The following is a 21024-nucleotide window of genomic DNA, read 5'->3' as shown; positions in this document are numbered from 1 at the left end:
GGTATTTCTGCTCTGCAACCATGCCTTCAAATCTAGTCAAATTGAAAAGGGAAAAGAAGAGTTAAAAACAATTTTAAGTAGTATTAACCTGCTTCTCACTCCTGCTGTCAGGTTTTGTGGTTTTACAGTAATTTCAGTTTAAATTAAAATATGCTATTCTTATTTTAATCCTGTTCTGATCAATTTAAACTAAACCCAGATAAACCTGTTTTAAGATGAAATAAGCATGCCCACCCAGCCAGTTGCACAAATTTAACTAAATCAATTTTAAATGTCACCTTTAGGTAAACTGCACAACTTTGCCCTGACTGTTCAAGGGAAACAGTACTACACAAAGTGCTGTCAAATGTTCACAGAAGACAAACTAGGAAAAATAATCTTAGGTGGTATGTTTAAAAATAGTAACCAAGTCATTTTCAGATAGAAGTGGGCGGCTTTATTTAAATTGATAATGCCCCTTTTAACTTGTACATATGTGGTTATCAGTACCTTGTTAAGGAACAAAGTGCTGTTAATCACTATATTGAATACATGCTGTCCTCCATCCCTGCTCTGTTTCTTGCCATGTCATTGCTATGTAACACACCTATTCAGCTAAGGTCTATTATTTGGGGCCCAAGCCTGCGAACACTCACCTGAGTAAAGTTCCTTGTGTGCATTAATATTTGCAGGATTGGGCCCTTTTTAGTAATATGCAGTATGTTATGTGAATTAGGCTCCAATCCAACAACTACTTACTCAAGTGAGTAACTTTACACGTTTGTAGTCCCATTGAATTTAACAGGACTGGTCATGTGCGTAAAGTGGAGCAAATGAGTAAGTAGTTGCAGCACTGGGATCTTAACCTCTTAATCTTTGCCACTACAGTGCAATCTCATTCTGTTTTTTCAGAATCCTCTTTGTTTATCAGGCTAGGCCACAGAACTGAAATGAGAGGGGCTTGCACTTCACTTGTAAGTGTGAGGTGGCCACAGTTTGTATTAAGGTTCCATTTATAAATGGTTTATAATGGTTAATAGTTGATTAATAGATATTATAATTGTTACAGACATAAGTAGTATGTTGCATCTGAAGAAGTGGGGTTTTTACCCACGAAAGCTTATGCCAAAATAAATCTGTTAGTCTTTAAGGTGCCACCGGACTCCTTGTTGTTTTTGTGGATACAGACTAACATGGCTACCCCCTGATAAGTAGTATGTGTCATAGATGGGTATAAGCACATCTGCAGAAGGTATTATAGATGATTCTATGACAATCTATAACAATTAACAGTTTATTAAAACAAATATTAATCATTTATAATAAATATTTATAAATGATACCTTAATATAAAGTGTGACCTATGAGGTACTCCAGAGACAGAACTTTTCAGTAGCTGACTTCCTTGCAGTATGCAGTATAAAATCTGTACTCAAGAAGAGGGGGTTAACTCAAATCACAAATATGAATGGTAAAAGTAACCTTATAAAACATTTTGATTATTTAAAAAGAAAGAGTTTATCTCTGCCCTCCTCTACCTCCCCCCCCCCTTCCCTCAGCTCCTTCCTAGTAGTCTGCCTGGCTCCAGATTTCTCCTCTTCAATACTAATCTCTCCCCAGCTCCTGGGTTTCTCTTTCAGAATTCAACAAAAAAAGTTCTCTGCATTTTTTTTGTATTGTTTAGTGTGAGCAGGGGAACCTATCTGCTATTTTGCTGCTGCTTTCTTAGTCTGAATGCCTGTTGGCAAGACCACACAATTCAGTTCTGTGAAACTCCAGGCCAGTGAATGATTCATGAATGTCAGTCCAGTTTTTGAGGTTTTCTCCCTCTGTATATGTAGAGTGAAGAGTTACAGGGTAAAAAGTGATTCCTAAATGTTTTAAGAGCTGCAAAACCTGTGAAGTTAAGATTGTGCTGTTAGTATTTGAACTTGACAAAAATACAAAACAAAACATACATCCCAAACCAAAACTACTCTACTCTGTTGATTCCTGTTTCCTGTGATATTGTTCTATGTAGAGTTCCTGTAATTTATACTGATCTGAATTACAGGGGTTATTTCACTTGTGTGTGTCTCTAAGGCCTGGTTGACACTAAAAAGCTAGGTTGAAGGAAGCCGCCTTAATGTATGTGTCTACGCTCCAGGTCCTTTACACCGACCTACGTCACCTCTAATGTCGACTTCTGTAATCCACCTTTGTGAGAGGCACTTAATTCGATTTTCATGGGTCGACTGCAAGATAGTGCAGATGCAGCGTTGTGTAATTTGACTTAATTGGCCTCCAGGTGGTGTCCCACAGTGCTCATCTGTAACTGCTCTGGTGATCATTCTCAACTCTGCTGTACTGCAGCCAGGTACACAGGAAACAGCCCCACCCCTGCGAAAGCCCCGGGAAATTTTGATTTCCCATTTCCTGTTTGATCAGCAGGGAGCATGCTAGCTTGAGCACAGCTGATCATGGAGACTACATGCTCCAAATGCGCTCCAGCCTGGTCTGCACAGCAGGTGGTGGATCTCATCGCAGTGTAGGGAGGAGAGTCTATGCAGGCAGAGCTCTGATCCAGCAGAAGAAACACTGACATCTATGCAAAGATTGCTCATGGAATGGGGGAGAAGAGCTACATGAGGGACACGCAGCAGTGCCGTGTGAAAATAAAAAAACTTTGCCAAGCGAACCAGAAGGCGAGAGAGGCGAACAGTTGTTCTGGTGCTGAACCTCACACATGCCAGTTCTACGAGTGGCATGCGATTCTTGGGGGTGACCCTACCAGCACCCCCACAAGCAACATGGACACTTTACAGGTGTGTGACTCTAGGACAACAAGGAGGATGATATGGTGGATGAAGAGGAGAAGAATGGGAGACAAGTGAGTGGTGGATCCATTCTCCCCATGAGTCAGGAAATATTTTGAACCCTGAAGCCTGTGGGTCACAGGACATCATGGTGGCCACTGTGATGCCAGAGAAGGCACCTCTGGTGAGTATACAGTTACAATCAAAGTCCAATTAAACTTTAGTGGTCACACACATTTGGTGGTATTGCATGTTCACTGTGAAGAAAAAGCGAGGTGCTGTGGCTCTCTGCTTACAAGAGGCCACTCCAGCTACATAGATGGTGGCCCCCAAAAAAGACTGTTTATGTGGACTGGGATAGCCAGGGAATCCTCCATGGATATCTCTAGGAAACTTTCATGGAGGTACTCTGCAATCCTTTGCAGAAGGTTTCTGGGCAGGGCAGTCTTATTTCTTCCACCATGGTAGGACACTTTCCCACGCAATTCCTGAATTAATTCTGCTGGCATCATTGCGGTACAAAGCATACCCGCATAAAGACCGGGTCTATACCCAGATGCTTGCAGCATCCCATTCCTTTCCACCTGTGTTAACCTCAGGAGACTGATATCACATAGGGTTTCCTAGGGGAAATGGGAAGTTCTCCTATTCCGGATCGCCAAACCACGTGGCTGCTAATGTGCCTTTACTGTGCTCAGTTTGGGTTGGCAAGTAGTTTAAAGTGGCTGATGGGGACTGGGGCCGCACATGAGAGATTCTGCAATTTGGGAGTGAAAACATTCCTCCCCCCCCCCCGCCCTGTTCGTAAACAGCTTCTCGTGGTGCTATGGGGAAGGGTCATTGTTTGACTAGCTACCTCTGCTCCCAACATGAGCCTGCCATAAACTTCATTAGAAGTGCGGTCACTCATTACCCGGGGGGCCTACTCACCATGGCTGGAACAGCAAAACGGCACAGTGAACGGTTATGGATTCTGACATGGCTTGCACCTAGTGTAATAAGGGGTTTTTTTTTATGAAAATGGCCTTGCTATGGAATCATTTTATTCATGTACAATGGATCCTTTATTTTTTCCTATGACCGACAGTTGGAAATGTGTCCTTTGGCATGTCATCAACACCTGAAAGCAGACTTTCGCTGATTAGGAGGAGGAGAATGCAGGAAGACATGTTCACCGAGATAATGAATGCCTCCGGGACAGCTGACGCACAGCTGAGAGCATGGAGGATTTCACTGTCTGAGAAGTTAGACGTGGACATGGAGAGAGCAGGAAAACTTCCAGTGAGCAAGAGTGTGCGGCGCAGGATGAGATGCTTCGGATTATGAGGGACCAAACAGACATGTTGAGGCATCCGGTTGAACTGCAGGAACAGAGGAAGGAGGGTAGAGTCCCTCTGCAGACCCAGGTGAACAGCCAGCCAGCATCACCTGGTGCAGAATCATCCTCCTTCAGAATCATGGGCGAAAAGTCCATTATCCCTTTCACTTAATTCAGGGGGAAGGTACAAGGAACAGAAGGCACCCATTCACACACGTTTGATGGTCTGGAATGCAGTATTATGGTACACAGCTGAAAATGTTTCCCTATTCCAACTTTAAAACCTCTTTTCCCCTAGTTTACTTTTTTTTTCTTCTTCTTCTTCTTCTGTTCTCCCTCTTTTTTTACTGATGTTTGTTAAATAAAGTAAATGGATTTGAGAAATAAATGTTCTTGATTGAGCAGAAGTACTAGGCTGGGGGGTTGGCTTTACAGGGACAGTGATACAATGCAGGTGAAGGTTTGGGAAAGCACAATGCAGACAAGCAGTTCACATTACTGTGACTCATTATCGAAATGGCTTTTCAAAGCCTCGAGGATACACAGTGGGCCTTGCTGTGCTCTTCTTATTGCTCAAAAATTGCTGCCATGCGATCTGTCTCAACTTCCCACCCCTGCAGAAAATTTCCCCCCTTTTTTTCACAGATATTACGGAGCACACAGCAGGCATGTTCTCTTCACTAAGGTCCAACCTTGTAAATAAACTTCTCCGGCACCCTTTTAAACAACCAAAGGCACATTCAAACACCATTCTGCACTTGCTGAGCCCACAGGCGCCAACTTTCATTGGTGCCAGTGGGTGCTCATGTCCCCCCAGCCCCATCCCAGCTTGATCCCCCCCCGCCCCATTGGACCCCTCCCCAAATCCCCGGCCCAGCCCTGCCTCTTCCCTGAGCACACCGCGTTCCGCCTCCTCCCCTGGGGAGGGGCAGGGAGCTGCTGGTGGGTGCAGAGCACCCACCAATTTTTCCCCATGGGTGCTCCGGCCCCGGAGCACTCACGGAGTTGACACCTATCGCTGAGCCTATAGTTGAACCATTCTTTAGTGCTGTCCAGACGGCTGGTTTATGGCTTCATGAGACATGGGAACAAGGGGTAGGCTGGGTCCCCCATGATAACTATAGGCATCTCAACTCGTCAATATTCATTTTGTGGTCTGGAAAGAAAGTCCCGGATTGCAGCTTTTTGAACAGACCCGAGTTCCTAAAGATGCGCGCATCATGAACCTTTACTGAGCATCCTACATTGATGTCAGTGAAACGCCCCTTGTGATCCACCAGTGCTTGCAACACCATTGAAAATATCCCTTTCGGTTTATGTACTCTTTGGCAAGGTGGTCTGGTGCCAAGATAGGGATATGCGTGCCATCTATCGCCCCACCACAATTAGGAAACCCCAACGCGGCAGAACCATTCACTACTTCCTGCACATTTCCCAGACTCATTACCCTTCATAGCAGAAGTCTATTAACGGCCCTGCGCACTTGGAGCACAGCAGCTTCCACAGTTGATTTATCTACTCTAAATTGATTCCCCAGTGGCCGGCAACTGTCTGGCGTTGCAAGGTTCCAAATAGCGATCGCTGTCTCCACTGTCAGAACAGCTCTGATTTTTGAGTTGCTGAACTGCAGGGCAGGGGAAAGCTCTGCACAATGTTCCTGGAAGGTCGCCTTTCGCATTCAAAAGTTCTGCAGCTACTGCTCATCATCCCATACCTGCAAAATGATGCAGTCCCACCAGTCAATGCTTGTTTTATGGGACCAGAAATGGTGCTCAACAGAGTGCAGCTGCTCTGTGAATGCCAGCCGCAAGTATGTATTGTTTTGGGTTTTTTTAATGGCTTACAGCAGGGCTGCTTGCAGGACATCACTATGTTCCACACGACAGACCCTACTTCGGCTTTGGAAATACTGCAGTAGAAGGCACAAGGTGTTTGAGATGCTCACAGCAAGAGTGCACAACTGAATAGGCTCCATGCTTCTGGGGTGATGATGTACGTGGGGCAGTTTTAAAGTGCGAAAACCACTGGGTTGTTTGCCGTTGAGTACAGTGCATCGTGGGATGCTGACGGAATGTTCCCATTCTCCCCTGCAACAATTTTTTGGCTCCATGAGGCATTGCACAAACTTCCCAAAACACACTGTGACAAGTTGCACTTTGGGATAACTACCCATAATGCACTGCTTTGTGCATCATGCAGGCACTGCTAGTGAGGATGTATTCCATCGAGACAATGAGCATGGTGTGGCCATGCACAATCAACTTAATTGATTCGGAAGCTCAAGGTCTAATTAAATTCGACTTAATTTTGTAGTGTAGACAAGCCAAAAAATTTGACTTTATAAAGGAACAATTGGAACATATTAGAGTAAGTAACAATAGCTCAGGATATAGCTTCTAAACAAGCTTCCAGTTCCTCTTAATTGTAGTTGGCAAAACATCTGATCAGTTCTTTAAACCTCTTCATCCTTGTCAGATTTAGTTGTGGGCTGTAATGTGAACAAAATTGAAACCAATATGTCTTTAATGTAGCCTAACCTTTATTTAATACTAAAGAGCCAGATTCTCTGTTGGTGTAATCTAGTACAATTCGGTTGAAGTAAATGGAGCAGTTTACATCAGCACAGAATTTAATCCAAGATTTTAGTGCTAAAAAACTAACGGATATCATTAACCCCAATGCGTCACCTGAACCTAGGTAGGATACAGTCTTCAAGTGCATGTTTAGAGTGAAATTTTCAACATACTGAATTATGGAAATGTCTGCTTAAAAATTCCTGAATTTCCAAAACATTGAACAGGGCTTTAGCTGTGATTTCTATTTAAGACCATCCTGCTGTTAATATCTATGAAAATCTGCCATTGATTTCAATGGGAGTACTATATGAAATGAAGTAAGGGTATGTCACGAAGTTAGTGGGAATTTAATGCATAAAAGCCTGTTCGATGCTTTGAAAATTTACCCCATAGAGTCTGCCATGATTTCTGTTGTTGTTGTTTTCAGAACTTTATCACTTAATCATAAACAATTTTACTCTAGTTCAAAGTTTTGTATAAAAGATGCCATCTCTGGAGCAATTTAAATATATTTTTTCCTCATACAAATTTGAAAAACAATCTTTGCAGTTGGTTAGTTCCTGTACTTGTGAACCTCCGCTGATTGCCAGTGCTGCCGTGATTGATTCTAAATTGACATTTAAATGGAAGGTCTGAGTATATCTGGTATATTCAGCAGCCATCACCTCGTTTAAAATTTGCTTGCACTGCACAGCTCTGTCTAGTCAGATACTTTTTTGGCATGCTACATCAGAACTTGCTCCTCCGTGCGAGAATCTCTTAAAATAAGCCCACACAGATCTAATATGGGTTGGGAGGACTAGGTGGGGGAACAGTTGCCATATAATAGGGGTGGTGTATTTTTTGTTTGTTAAATAGGCTGGAGTAGCTATCAAAGTGGTGTTCCCTGAGTGGAACAAAGCAGTACCCTAGGGCAGCTGTTCTCAAACTTCATTGCATTGTGACCCCCTTCTGACAACAAAAATTACTACACGACTGCAGGAGGGGGACTGAAGACCGAGTCCTGCCTCCCGAGCCCCATTGCCCCATGTGGGTGGGAGGGGGGCCAAAACTGAAGCCCAACGGCTTCTGCCCTGGGCCAGGGGCATGTAACCTTAGCCCTGGTCGGTGTGGATTGGGCTTCAGACCTGCTGGGGCCCAATGGCAAACAGCAGCCTTGGCGACCCCATTAAAATGGGGTCCTGACCCACTGTTTGAGAACCGCTGGCCTAGGGGTATTTAACATGTCTTTTCTCCTAGAGGCTGAATGCCTTCCCTAGAATCTAAAGGTCTGATCCTATAATGAGATATGCAAGGGTAGATTTCTGGGCCTGCATAGAGCCCCACTGACTTCATGTATCTCATTTCAGAATTAGGACTATAATTTTTAAATGGTCTTTAAGACACCTGTAAGATTATTAATTTAGGGTTTCACCAAGCGGTAACATACACATAAGTAAAGCTGTGGCCTTGGAGAACATTTGTAGTGTCACACCAGTGATCCTATAGTTATAGTTTAGATGGCACTTTCCTCTGAGCCCCAATCTTCAGAGGCTGAGAACCTAGTCCCCAAATTCCTGTTTTGGGCATGACATTTCCTAGAAGATGTGGGGGGAAAAACCCGCACCATAAAATGAGTTCAGCCATTTCTGACTATCAGAGCATAAAAAGTGTCTTGTAGCTCTGTGGGGGTGGAGTTTAGGGGCTTTGTTTCCCCCACTCAGAACTCCAAGCAACAGTTCAAGTCTAAAATGTCACACTTGCTGGAGGGGGCTCCGGGCTGGGCCAAGGGGTTGGGGTGCAGGGTGCTGATGGTGCTTACCATGACTCCGAGGAAGAAGCTGCCAGGTCTCTGTGGCCTCTAAGCACACGGGCAGCCAGGCGACTCTGCATGGTGCACGCTGCCTTCGGGCCCGCAGGCACGCCCCCACCCCCGCAGCTCCCATTGGTCATGGTTCCCGGCCAATTTGAACTGCAGAGCCAGTACTCGGGGTGGGGACAGCACACGGAGCCTCCCAGTCCCTGGCTGCCCCATGTGCCTAGGGGCCACAGGGACCTGGCGGCTGCTTCTAGGTGCTGCACGGAGCCAGGGTAGGTAGGGAACCTCCCTTAGTCCCGGGCACCCGCTGTGCTGCCGACCAGACTTTTAACGGCCCAGTGAGTGGTGCCAACTGGAGCCACTAGGGTCCCTTTTCGAATGGACGTTCTGGTCGAAAACCAGACGCCTGGCAACCCTATAAAGCATCAGCACATGGTATGATTGGTTGGTCAGTTTCTGCTTCTTCAAATCATTATGCTGGTAAAAGGAAGGCGATCGCATGGGGTGCGGGTGGGAGGGAAGAACAGCATGGTGGAAAAACTTATTTTGTCTAGTGGCTTATTGTTATGTGCCTCTTTTGAAGAACAACAGTAAAAACTAGAGACTTCAGGAATCTGTTGCATTTTAAAAATCTACAGTAGTTGAAGCAATAGCATTTGCAACTTTAGGCCTTTGTTCCGCTTACAAGCTTTCTGACAACTTGGCTGCTGCTTTGTTGCTATGAAAACCAACTTTGTGCAGCACAGTTAGAATGCTGGAAAATAGGCTGCTTTTTTTTTTTTTTTTTTTTTGGTGAGACCCTGTCTAGTTTAAACCGTTGCTCCCCCCTCACCCCCATTTTCAGTGTGTTCCTATTTGTTACCATGGGAACAGATTCCATGGCAGAGTTGTCAGAAGGCTTGTAAAATTGAGAGCTCTGTGTGTGTGTTTTGCCTAGCTACACCTTTCAAGATGCAGACTACCCAAAAAATCCTTCAAATCTGCACCATGTTAATTTTGGAAGGTTACAAAAATATAATTAAAACAATTTTGTGGAGAGAAAACAGCTTTCATTTTTATGCTGAAAAAAATGGAGTTCTAATATTTTTTTAAAGTTTTTTTATTTTCAAATCTAATAATTATATATCATAAAATATACGCATCTCATAATATAGTGTTCTTGAAATAACTCACATACTTAATTCAAATAATCCTGCATTGTTTGGATGGCTGAAGTTGCTTGATATGTGGATTTGTAAGGCACCCAGGAACATATGTGATAATACTCCCTGATCTCAAGAGAACTACTTATATGAATAAGTAAGTAACTCATGTGCATAAGTGTTTGCAGGATCAGGACCCTTTTCATTAGGGATCTTGTGGATTTTTCCATTTATAATTAATGTACGCACATAAGCAAAAGATTTAAATTATTAAACAACCAAAACAGATGGTTTATCATCCAAAATAAAATTAACATATTTGGTCTCATACTGTGCAAATGAGATGTCTGTCTCACGGATTCTTCAAATATACATTTTAAATTAAAAAAAAACAAAAAACAAGGCTTTTTGCCTGGGGCGCCAATCCTGCAATGATCTCTATGTGGGTAGACCCCTGTGCCCACATAGACCTCATTGCAGGACTGGATTCTTAGTCTCTTCCCAAATAAGACCCTGATCTTGCCTTTTGTTAGACAGGGGCAGACCGCTGTGCCACCATGTTGCTCTATTTAAGTCAATGGCACACTGTGTTGATGCTGCAGTCTCCTCATGTGCCACAAACTGCAAGATGAGGCCCCCAGGGTTTAAGTATTGGAAGCTGTGATAAATAATGTATAAGTCTAGAAATACGTTTTAGGGCTGTCAAGTGATTAAAAAAAATAATTGCAATTAATCGTGCGATTATGCAATAATAGAATGTCATTTATATACATATTTTTGCATCTTTTCCACATTTTCAAATATATTGATTTCAGTTACAACACAGAATACAAAGTGTACAGTGCTCACTTTATATTTATTTTGTATTACAAATATTTGCACTGTAAAAATGATAAGAGAAATAGTAGAAAAGTGTTCTTAAAATGAACAACATGCAGGGTCATCATCCGAGACTGCTATAGCATGAAATATATGGCAGAATGCGGGCAAAACACAGAGCAGGAGACATACAATTCTCCTCCAAGGAGTTCAGTCACAAATTTAATGAACGCATTATTTTTTTCGTGAGCTTCATCAGCATGGAAGTATGTCCTCTGGAATGGGGGCACACAGACGTTTAGCATATCTCTATCTGGTACGTAAATACCTTGCAATGCCGTCTACAAAAGTGCAATGCGAATTCTCACTTTCAGGTGACATTGTAAATAAGAAGCGGGCAGCATTATCTCCTGTAAATGCAAACAAACTAGTTTCTCTTAGTAATTGGCTGCACAAGAAGTAGGACTGAGTGGACTTCTAGGATCTAAACTTTTACAATGTTTTGTTTTTGAGTGCAGTTATGTAACAAAAAACATCTAAATTTGAAAGTTGCGCTTTCATGATAAAGAGATTGCACTATGGTACTTGTATGAGGTGAATTGAATAATACTATTTCTTTATATTTTTATTACAAATATTTGCACTGTAAAAATAAGTGAGCACTGTACACTTTGTATTCTGTGCTGTAATAGAAATCAAAATATTTGAAAATGTAGAAAAGCATCCAAAATAGTTAAAATATTTAACAGCGCAATTAAAACTGTTTAATCATGATTAATTTTTTTTTCGTTAATGGCTTGAGTTAAGTGTGATTAATCGACAGACCTACTTTTCGTTACACCTTCCGTTATTCAGAATAAAAAGCAGGGTGCAGGAGACAGAGCAATGGTGTTAGTAACAATGAAAGCCCTGGTTCCACTCTTGAAGTGGAATAGTAGGACAGGGAATTGTGACTGTTCTGAGAAATGCACTCTCTCGAGGATTAAGACACAGTATATGGATTGCGACATAGCAATTGCTATGCTGTTGATAGGCTAGATAGCATCCAGAGTATGTAACTTATATTTGTACATCTCAGCATGCACATTTCTACGGTACATTTTTTTCATTTTACCTTTCTACCTTCTTAGCACAGATTAACAAATTGTCTTGTTATTCTCTGCCAAAAACCTTGATTCTCATAATCACCATTTCTGCCAAAAGAATAAAATAGAATGGCTGCATCCCCAGAAATATCTACGTACTAAGTAGGGCTGTCAAACTATTAAAACAATTAATCGCAATTAATCACGCTGTTAAACAATAATAGAATACCATTTATTTAAATATTTTGGACGTTTTCAAATATATTGATTTCAATTACAACACAGAATAAAAAGTGTACAATGCTCACTTTATATTTATTTTTATTACAAGTATTTGCACTGTAAAAATACAAAAGAAATAGTATTTTTCAATTTACCTAATACAAGTACTGTAGTGCAATCTCTTTATCATGAAAGTTGAACTTACAAATGTAGAATTATTAAAAAAAAAACTGCACTCAAAAACAAAACAATGTAAAATTTTAGAGCCTGCAAGTCCACTCAGTCCTACATCTTATTCAGCCAATCACTAAGACAAGCAAGTTTGTTTACGTTTGCAGGAGATAATGCGGCCCTCTTCTTATTTATAATGTCACCTGAAAGTGAGAACAGGTGTTTGCATGGCACTGTTGTAGCCGGCGTTGCAAGATATTTACGTGCCAGATGCGCTAAAGATTCATATGTCCCTTCATACTTCAACCACCATTCCAGAGGACGTGTGTCCATGCTGATGATGGGATCTGCTTGATAACAATCCAAAGCAGTGCAGACCAGTGCATGTTCATTTTCATCATCTGAGTCAGATGCCACCAGCAGAAGGTTGATTTTCTTTTTTGTGGTTCAGGTTCTGTAGTTTCCACATCAGAGTGTTGTTCTTTTAAGACTTCTGAAAGCGTGCTCCATACCTCATCCCTCTCAGATTTTGGAAGGCACTTCAGATTCTTAAACCTGCGGTCAGTTAGAAATCTCACATTGGTACCTTCTTTGTGTTTTATGAAATCTACAGTGAAAGTGTTCTTAAAATGAACATGTGCTGGGTCATTATCCGAGACTGCTATAACATGAAATATATGGCAGAATGCAGGTAAAACAGAGCAGGGGACATACAGTTCTCCCCCAAGGAGTTCAGTCACAAATTTAATTAACACATTATTTTTTTAACGCGCGTCATCAGTATAGAAGCATGTCCTCTGGAATGGTGGCTGAAGCATGAAGGGCCATATGATTGTTGAGCATATCTGGCATGTAAATACCTTGTAATGCTAACTACAAAAGTGCCATGTGAATGCCTGTTCTCACTTTCTGGTGATGTAAATAAGAAAAGAGCAGCAATATTTCCCGCAAATGAAAACAAATGTGTTTGTCTTAGCGGTTGACTGAACAAGAAGTAGGACTGAGTGGACTTGTAGGCTCTGAAGTTTTACATTGTTTTGGTTTTGAGTGCAATTTTATAACAAAAATCTACAATTGAATATTGCACTTTCACGACAAAGAGATTAATTGAAAAATGCTATTTCTTTTTTACATTTATCATTTTTACAGTGCAAATATTTGTAATAAAAAATATACACTTTGATTTCAGTTACAACACAGAATACAATATATATATGAAAATGTAGAAAAACATCCAAAATATTTAAAACATTTCAATTGGTATTCTATTGTTTAACAGTGCAATTAAAACTCTAATTAAATTTTTTGAGTTAATCATGAATTAGCTGCGATTAATCGAGAGCCCTAATTCTAAGCACTACTTTCATGTGATTCGTGGCTTTATTAAGCAAATGCTTAATTAGGCCAGCTGTACAAAATAAACTACTGGCCTTGTGAGGGAGGACATGTGACCTAATCCATCTTTCAAAATGTCTGTCTACAGTGGTCATTTATTTATTGATATTTATTGTTATTTATTGCTGTGGTAAGCAGTCTGTCCTATTGACTTCTGAAGGCAGATCAGAAGAGATGTAAACACACATACACCCTTCTGGGTACACAGCAAACCACTTTTCTGAAAACAAATACCTTTGTTTGGGGTTATTCAAAAAGGGCTTGCTTTGCAAAATCTGGACAAAGTATTTAAAACTAGTCCCCTTCTTCCCTTGTTCTTGCAGATATGAGATTCTTTAAATTTCACACCAGAAAAATTACATTTTTTGACCACCTCTAGTTTGAAAAATGTTAGACCAACACCAATAAAGTTGAGTGATCTGACTTTCAGAGGTTCTGTCCATCTGTGGCTCAACTGACTTTAGTGGCTCAGTACCTCTGGAAATTAGACCACTCAGTAGTGGCTAATTTTAGGCAATCAAGTTTGAAGTTTAAATCTTTTTTTTTTAACTTGATAAATAATAAACTGCCTTAAACTAAAAGTGAAGACCTCGTCAGAAGATTTTGCCAGTGCTACAGTTTATACTGAACATCATGGAACACTTGTGAGGGAAAACTTTTTGGTATTATGAACTCATATTTATTTATTTTTTCTGTGTTAGCCAAGGCATTAACAACTGAATTTCTTTTCTCTCTCAATTTTTAAAACATGGTTTTCCCCCAAGGACTAAACGCTCTCTCAGGTTGTCCACTGCAAGTCTACAACAACATTATAATTCCTACTGTTTGGCTTAGTTGGTGCTCAACAAAACCACTTCTCTCTCTCTCTTTTTTAAACACATGACAAGGTGCACTGAGCTGTCCATTCTCCTTGTCCATTCCATTGCTCTGAGCATGCACAGTTTTGAAATTGGCAAGAATCCGTTCTCTGAAACACTTGGAGAGGAAGATTATTTAATTTTATTTAGATTTAAATAATGAAAAAAGACCCTTATGCAAGGTTAGAGGCATTCTAATGTTAATAGTACAGTCACATCCCAGAAGCGTTAAAGTAATCATTTCAAACAGGAACTCAGCCAGCCCAGCTGCTGACAAAAATCTGTTGTCCATCTCTTCATTGTTCTGGGAAACATATCCTCAGCCCTCTTCAAAAACAATCAGCTTTTCAGCTTCATTTATTATCTTTTAGTCAGAAAAACCCACCCCAAAACTCCAGGTTGCAGTGACTCTCCCTCTGCCAAGAGAGAGCTGGCTATGGGCTCCTGGTGGAGGGAAGATTACTGCTACATGGGGACTCTAACTGGCAGACACTGATGACATAGTGTGGAATTATCCTATCTGTTCACTTATATAGCATCAGTCACCATGGCATCTAATACTGTCTTGTGATCCGCTTTTAGATTCTTGTCTGCTTAGAGGGATTGAGCAAGCAGGAAAAATAGAGGATTAGCCCATTGTATGTGGCTCTGGCCCTCAGGCAAGGGGGGAAACAGTGTCTTGGATATGATAGGTTACCTAGCTGAGGAACTGGAATTTTAATGCAATTATAGCAGCTGTTTTGAAAGGCAGATGGTATCACAGAAGGCCAAAACAGGAATGCTGGATCTCGGCAACCACAACTCCTGACTTCATTATTTCTTGTGATCTGTGGATTGATTTTGTGTGTGTGTGTGTGTGTGTGGGGAGGGAGGAAGGGGGTTTCCCTTTTAACATTATAACCTTCTCCTAGGATGTAGATTTTCTGAAAAACACTAAACACAGGGCTCAAAAAAATTCCTGGACATCTACTAGCCAAGAGGCCAATTTAAGAAGGATAAGAAAGATTTAAGAAAGCAGTCCCACCAGCAAGGTGCATTAATCAGTGTGCTGGTGAGAAGCCTTCCTCACTGTGCTAACTCCCCGCTGACAGAATTGGGAGGGTGCTGAGATTTCTCCATGATGTTGACCTTCCTTCTTTTTAACTAAGTATTGGACAAATCTGAACACCACCCCACATCTCTTTGGTTCTTCCCTCCCCTCCTGCTCAAGTCTGCTTCACTCCTCCCTCTGTTCGATTTCTTCAACACCCTAACCCTCTGCCAGCCTTTGCTTGAGGGATCCTCCCTCCTATATGGTTACAATAAGTCTGCTGCTGCTACTCACATCTGTCCCAAGTATAGTGATATGGAAATTGACATATTTCTTGTCACTTTCACTGATGCCACATGATCCTTCAAAAGTTATCCCATTACAGATACAGGCAATTCAAAGGCATTTGTCTACGACCTCACTTGGCTTGGCGAACACCGCCAGGATTTGCATACATATCCAACTCCCCATACTGATAAATCTATAGATCCAACAGTTTTAGTGTCTGCATCTTGAAAGGATGAACTCTTAATTCAGTTTCAGGTTATCTTGAGGCTTCCAATTCCTTAAATTTCTAAATCTTGCAGCAGTTATTTTCAGCCTCAAATCCTGAATGTTTTAATACCTGTATGCAAATGAATGGCTGCTGAACAGGGTTTTTTTTTCCTTTTCTCTGTTTATACCCTATGCCAGTCTCAAATTTCATAGAACATAGTTCACTTCATATTAAGGTTTTATAAACTTTCAAGAGTGAAAAAATTGAAACTCGTACCATTTTTGGTTAGCAAATCTAAAACTATTACCACATACCATAAAATGAACCATGGGCTGGGTCTCCTCTTCTTGGCTTGAATAAACTCTTGTACCTTGCAAAAAAGTACCAGTATGCTTCCTTATTCCTATTTGTGGCTAGGAGTATGTAGTTACCTTCTGTGACTTGAGTATGCTCTGTTTATGTAGCCTCACTGAGTTTTAAAATGGTGTCTTTTAGTCTTTCCTTTCTTTCTGATTAGTTTCTTCATATTTTTTTAATCCCCCTTCCTAATGTTTGGTGCCACCATATCATGTTAATGCTATGATCCATCCCACTGGTATATTGAACTTAATTATATTATGGTTACTAAACTACAATTACTTCAGACTAAGTTTTAATAAATCCATCACAGTATTGTCTAGGGCAATGGTTCTCAAAGCTGGTCTGCCACTTGTTCAGGGAAAGCCCCTGGCGTGCTGGACCGGTTTGTTTACCTGCCGCGTCTGTTGGCCTGCGCCGCTTCCCGCAGCCCCCATTGGCCCGGAGCGGCGAACCACGGCCAGTTGGAGCCGTGATTGGCCGAACCTGCGGACGCGGCAAGTAAACAAACTGGTCCGGTGCACCAGGGGCTTTCCCTGAACAAGCGGTGGACCAGCTTGAGAACCACTGGTCTAGGGAACAGTTCAGGTAAGATTCACAGCAAATTCTGCCCCAAATGGGATTGATGCCTTATGGCCTTCCCTCTTGTTAACTTTGGTGTCAATAGAATGTAGTGACTGTCCTATTAATTCTGTGCTTAGGACAGTCTGAGCACAGAACTGTCTTTTGTACAGCTTAAATGTGGCAGGGCTTGGGCTTATCCTGATCTGTGGTGGCAAGGAGTTAGACAGTCTCAGCTGTGTGTGATGAGACATGAAACTGTCCCTGACAATTTAACCCAGGGCATGTGGCGTTTTAACTCACTTCATACATGCCCCAGAGGTGCTATTTTCCCACCCACATTTGGGGGTTTATTGCAGGCAACTCTCATTCCCACAATCTTATTCTTAGGACAGCTGAATTCCTAAACCTACAATATACTTAAATACTTAACCTATGTTATAGGCAACATGTGGTCTGGAACTTAACAAAACAAATGTCATATGACTGTTTTCTTTTGTATCCACAACAATGTTTTGACTTTATTCCCATCTAGTTTCCTGCAATCAAATCAAAGGAAATGCGGTACGATAGTACCTAATGTGTTTTACTTTAGCATTCAAATTACCTAAAGAAATTTCCTGTTGCAGTAGAGTATTTCTAATGGCAAATGTGTGACCTTTGTGGAATTGGTTGTAAACAAATGAAGTTCAGATTGCTGCAACGTGAAAACTGTTTTCCAAATATATATATAAAAACATATGGTGGGAGAAATTAGTTGACAAGAGCCAGTTATCCTGCCATGTAGTATCTTTCCATTACTCTTCTTTAGATGTAGGATAAAGGGTCCAAAATTATCAACATTTTGAATTTTGAGTAGCTGCCAACGACACCTTATTCCTCAAGTGACTATTTAGGGAGTGGCTATCATAATTTTAGAGATGTCTTTTTGTTTGGCTGATTGATCAAAATCCTTAAGTGGCTTCTTGTTGTTAACCAGCCATATCTCTGTGCCATCATTCTCTTACTTAAATTCCTGTTGGATGTGTACAAAAGAGCTTTCACAGAAGAAAGGAGATTGTGTCATATGTGCTGATCATAATGGATTGCTCGCTCACATCTTCCTGCACTTTTTAATTGTCTAACTCCCTCAGCGTATTAGGGAGAATATACAGTTCTCCTGCAAAAGCAGTTTCCTGATAAGAGTTCACTCTGTAAAATGCAATTGATATCATGACATTGTCCACAGTGTGAATCAAGGAAAGTACCATATTCTAACAGCTGAAGACATAAAATGTAGTCTTTCTTATTATGGTTCTAATTACATTTCTTAGTATAATTTTAAAAACCTAGATACTATTTATGAGAACTGGAAAGGGGGAAGAAATAGACTTTTTTTATTCCCCCTTTGAAAAAAACTTCTTATTTTCAAGTCTCTAGGAAAATGTATTTAACATGGCTGTGAATCACATGCATTTGAGTTGATGACTGTATTGGAAATAATGTTCTTTCTAGTTACATTTTATAGGTTTCAGAGTAGCAGCCATGTTAGTCTGTATTCGCAAAAAGAAAAGGAGTACTTGTAGCACCTTAGAGACTAACCAATTTATTTGAGCATAAGCTTTCGTGAGCTACAGCTCACTTTATCCGACGAAGTGAGCTGTAGCTCACGAAAGCTTATGCTCAAATACATTTGTTAGTCTCTAAGGTGCCACAAGTCCTCCTTTTCTTTTTACATTTTATAAACACTCTACCCAATCATTTGGAACACATCTATGGTTCCTAAAGATCTTTGCTAACCAACTAAAAACAAACATTAACCAGAGCCAAAGGGTCTGAATAAAATACTGTTGTTTGTCGTTTTTCCTCTCTAGAAATGCAGAGCGGGAGATTATTTCAAGGGAAAACATGTAATGTTTGTGAACAGAAATTATAATAACAGTAACAGAAAAATAGCTGGGAAAACACAGATATGTTTGGAGATATCCCCCACTTTGTGTTCTTCCCCATCCCAGAAATATTAACTTTAATTAAATGAGGAAAAAAGATATGATTCAGTGGAAGTAAAACTACAAATTATATTAAAAATTTAAATGGGTAGCAGGGATCAACAGACACATAAAAGGAACTAAGGAAAAAATGGAATAAGCATGAAGGAAAGCTTTAAAAGGTTTAAGGGAGAAAACAAAGAGAGAGGCTCAGTACCTCTAGCTGGAGTAATAGTTACCCAGAAAAAAATAATATGCTTGTGACTAATGAAATAATATTGTAAGATGTTGGTGGTTGATGTTTAAAGACAGTTAATGTTTCCTTGATCTTAAGAAAAATGATAATCCAAGTGCTCTTTGTTTGGGAGGGAACTGTGTTCACTACTTCAGTACTTTAATATAGTCTAATTCAAGTGGAGTCTAGTTAGCACAGTGGTGAATCCATACCTGAGGTTTCCTTGGCCATCATTTGCTATCTAAGTACTATAAACTTGTTCACAGAGTCCTACTAGATACAAAACTTATATTTCAAGCAAAGGTGGTAATAATGTTTTTCGGCCACTGTCAATGGAGTAGAAAAACATGAGTAAAGTTTTCAAAAGACTCATTGTCAAAAGTGACCACCATTTAGGTCAACCTAACTCTGTCACCCAGAAGGTGAAATTTTTCACAGGCCTGAGCAACAAAGCTAGGTTGATCTAATTTGCAAGACCGGCCTTAGTGGCTGACTTACTGAAGTTGGACAGAGAATAGAAGAGGTCCAAGAAGAACGGGAATGTCTGAGAAAATGGAGATGCTCACTGTTGAGATGTGGGGAGGGAAAAGATGAGAGCCCTTATTCAGGTAACTTTTAAAACCCATGCACTAACAGGTATAATCCATCACTAGAAGTGTGTGGTACAGGGGCAGCTGTGATTACAGCAGGGGGAAAACATCTGAAGATTAACGCAAGTTCTCCACCTGTGCCCTATTGAAAATGGCAGATTTTGAAGGAAAATGTGCACATGCATGTTTAAAAACTTATTCTTGCCCTGGTTATATAATAATACCCAGCTTTTCTGTCACACTTCTCATCAGTAGCTCTCTCAACTGTTTACGAATGAGGTCAGTTTCATTATCCCCATTTTACAGATGGGGAAACTACAGCACAGAGAGTTAGTGACTTACCCAAGGTCACCCAGTTGGCTGGTAGCTAAGCCAGGAATAGCGCCCAGGTCTCCCAAATCCCAATCATGTCCTCTCACCAAAGAGCCCCATGTAGTATATGGAGGTTTATAACTAAACCTGGGAGCGCTGTCCTCTAAAATTGGCTGAAGCAAGTGTGCAGTGGAAATATCCATTGTCTGAATTGGTTTGTTTTTGTTTTTCCCTCTTGCAGATCATAAAGCATATGGAATCTCTGTCAAAACGGACAATCAGCATGTTACAGCAAAGGAGTTTCAGGGTACAGTATGTGCATGGGCATCACTGTATTTATATATAAATATATATAACACAAGCAACTGTTTAAAGAACATTATTAAGGTTGCAAAGTCAAGCACTCAAAAGTGAGGAAATGCCAGAATTAAGGTTGCATGTGCAAACGTAATTCAGCCCCATTGTGTGTATGCGTTATGATATAGTGCTTAATTACGTGATCACATACTATCACTATAGTATCTGAATGCTTCAAACACTAATTTAATTTATTCTCTCAACACCCCGGTGACGTTAGAGGTTGTTATTATCCACATTTTATAGACTGGGAACTGAGGCACAGAGAGAGTAGGGTCAAAAGTATCCACTAATTTTAGGGGCCCAGACTGAGACATATAGGACCTGATTTTTTCAGAATACTTAGTATTATATAGAACTTTATATGTTCAAAGTGCAACCTCTATTGACTTGTAATTGTTGGTGCTCAGCACTTCTGCAAATGAGTCCCCAGGGTGTCGAGTCCAGCACCCAGAAAATGAGGAACATGCAATTGGTGACCATCTGTGAAAAGTTTGGCTTAAGTGACTAGCCCAACATCACACAAACTGTGGCAGAGGCAGGGATAGAATCCAGTTCTCCTGGGCAGCATTCAGCTGTATTAACCATGAGACCTTCCCTTCTGTTCCTGCAGTCCCCTGCATCATCCATGATAAAACTTCCAACATCTGCTACAAATGAGGCAGGAGTCCTACAGACAATAGCCTCCTTCACTAAACATCATTGATTCATTCCCAGAGCATGTCCTTTCTGTGCACTGAATGAGTCATGGGTCCTTTGGAAAAAAATGATGTCATGTAATTTATATGCATAAAGGGGGGCCGAATTAAGGCACCTTACTTGTGTCATTTCCTAACATTTGAGTGCTTGACTTTGCAACCTAAATAATGTTCTTTTACCATAGTTTGGTTTGGCTTTGTAATTTCCTAGGTCTTTTAAAACAAAAACAAAAAAATTCCAGCAGGGTCAGGTTAGTGAGTGAC

The 21024-nt window shown here is 40.9% G+C and overlaps 1 protein-coding gene across 1 annotated transcript in view; it reads left to right on the top strand.

The window, feature by feature from the left end:
- JAM2 (junctional adhesion molecule 2) overlaps positions 1 to 21024 on the top strand; it is a 63319-nt gene that overhangs the window by 20798 nt on the left and 21497 nt on the right. The window contains exon 2 of the mRNA XM_073363179.1: positions 19947 to 20012. Coding sequence (XP_073219280.1) covers positions 19947 to 20012 — 66 coding nt within the window. The remainder of the gene's footprint in view (positions 1 to 19946; positions 20013 to 21024) is intronic.

Source organism: Lepidochelys kempii, chromosome 1 (genome assembly GCF_965140265.1).
Source record: "Lepidochelys kempii isolate rLepKem1 chromosome 1, rLepKem1.hap2, whole genome shotgun sequence".
NCBI classification, from domain to species: Eukaryota; Metazoa; Chordata; order Testudines; family Cheloniidae; genus Lepidochelys; species Lepidochelys kempii.
Note: the sequence above shows the minus strand (reverse complement) of the source record. Positions and strands in the feature narration are given on the sequence as shown.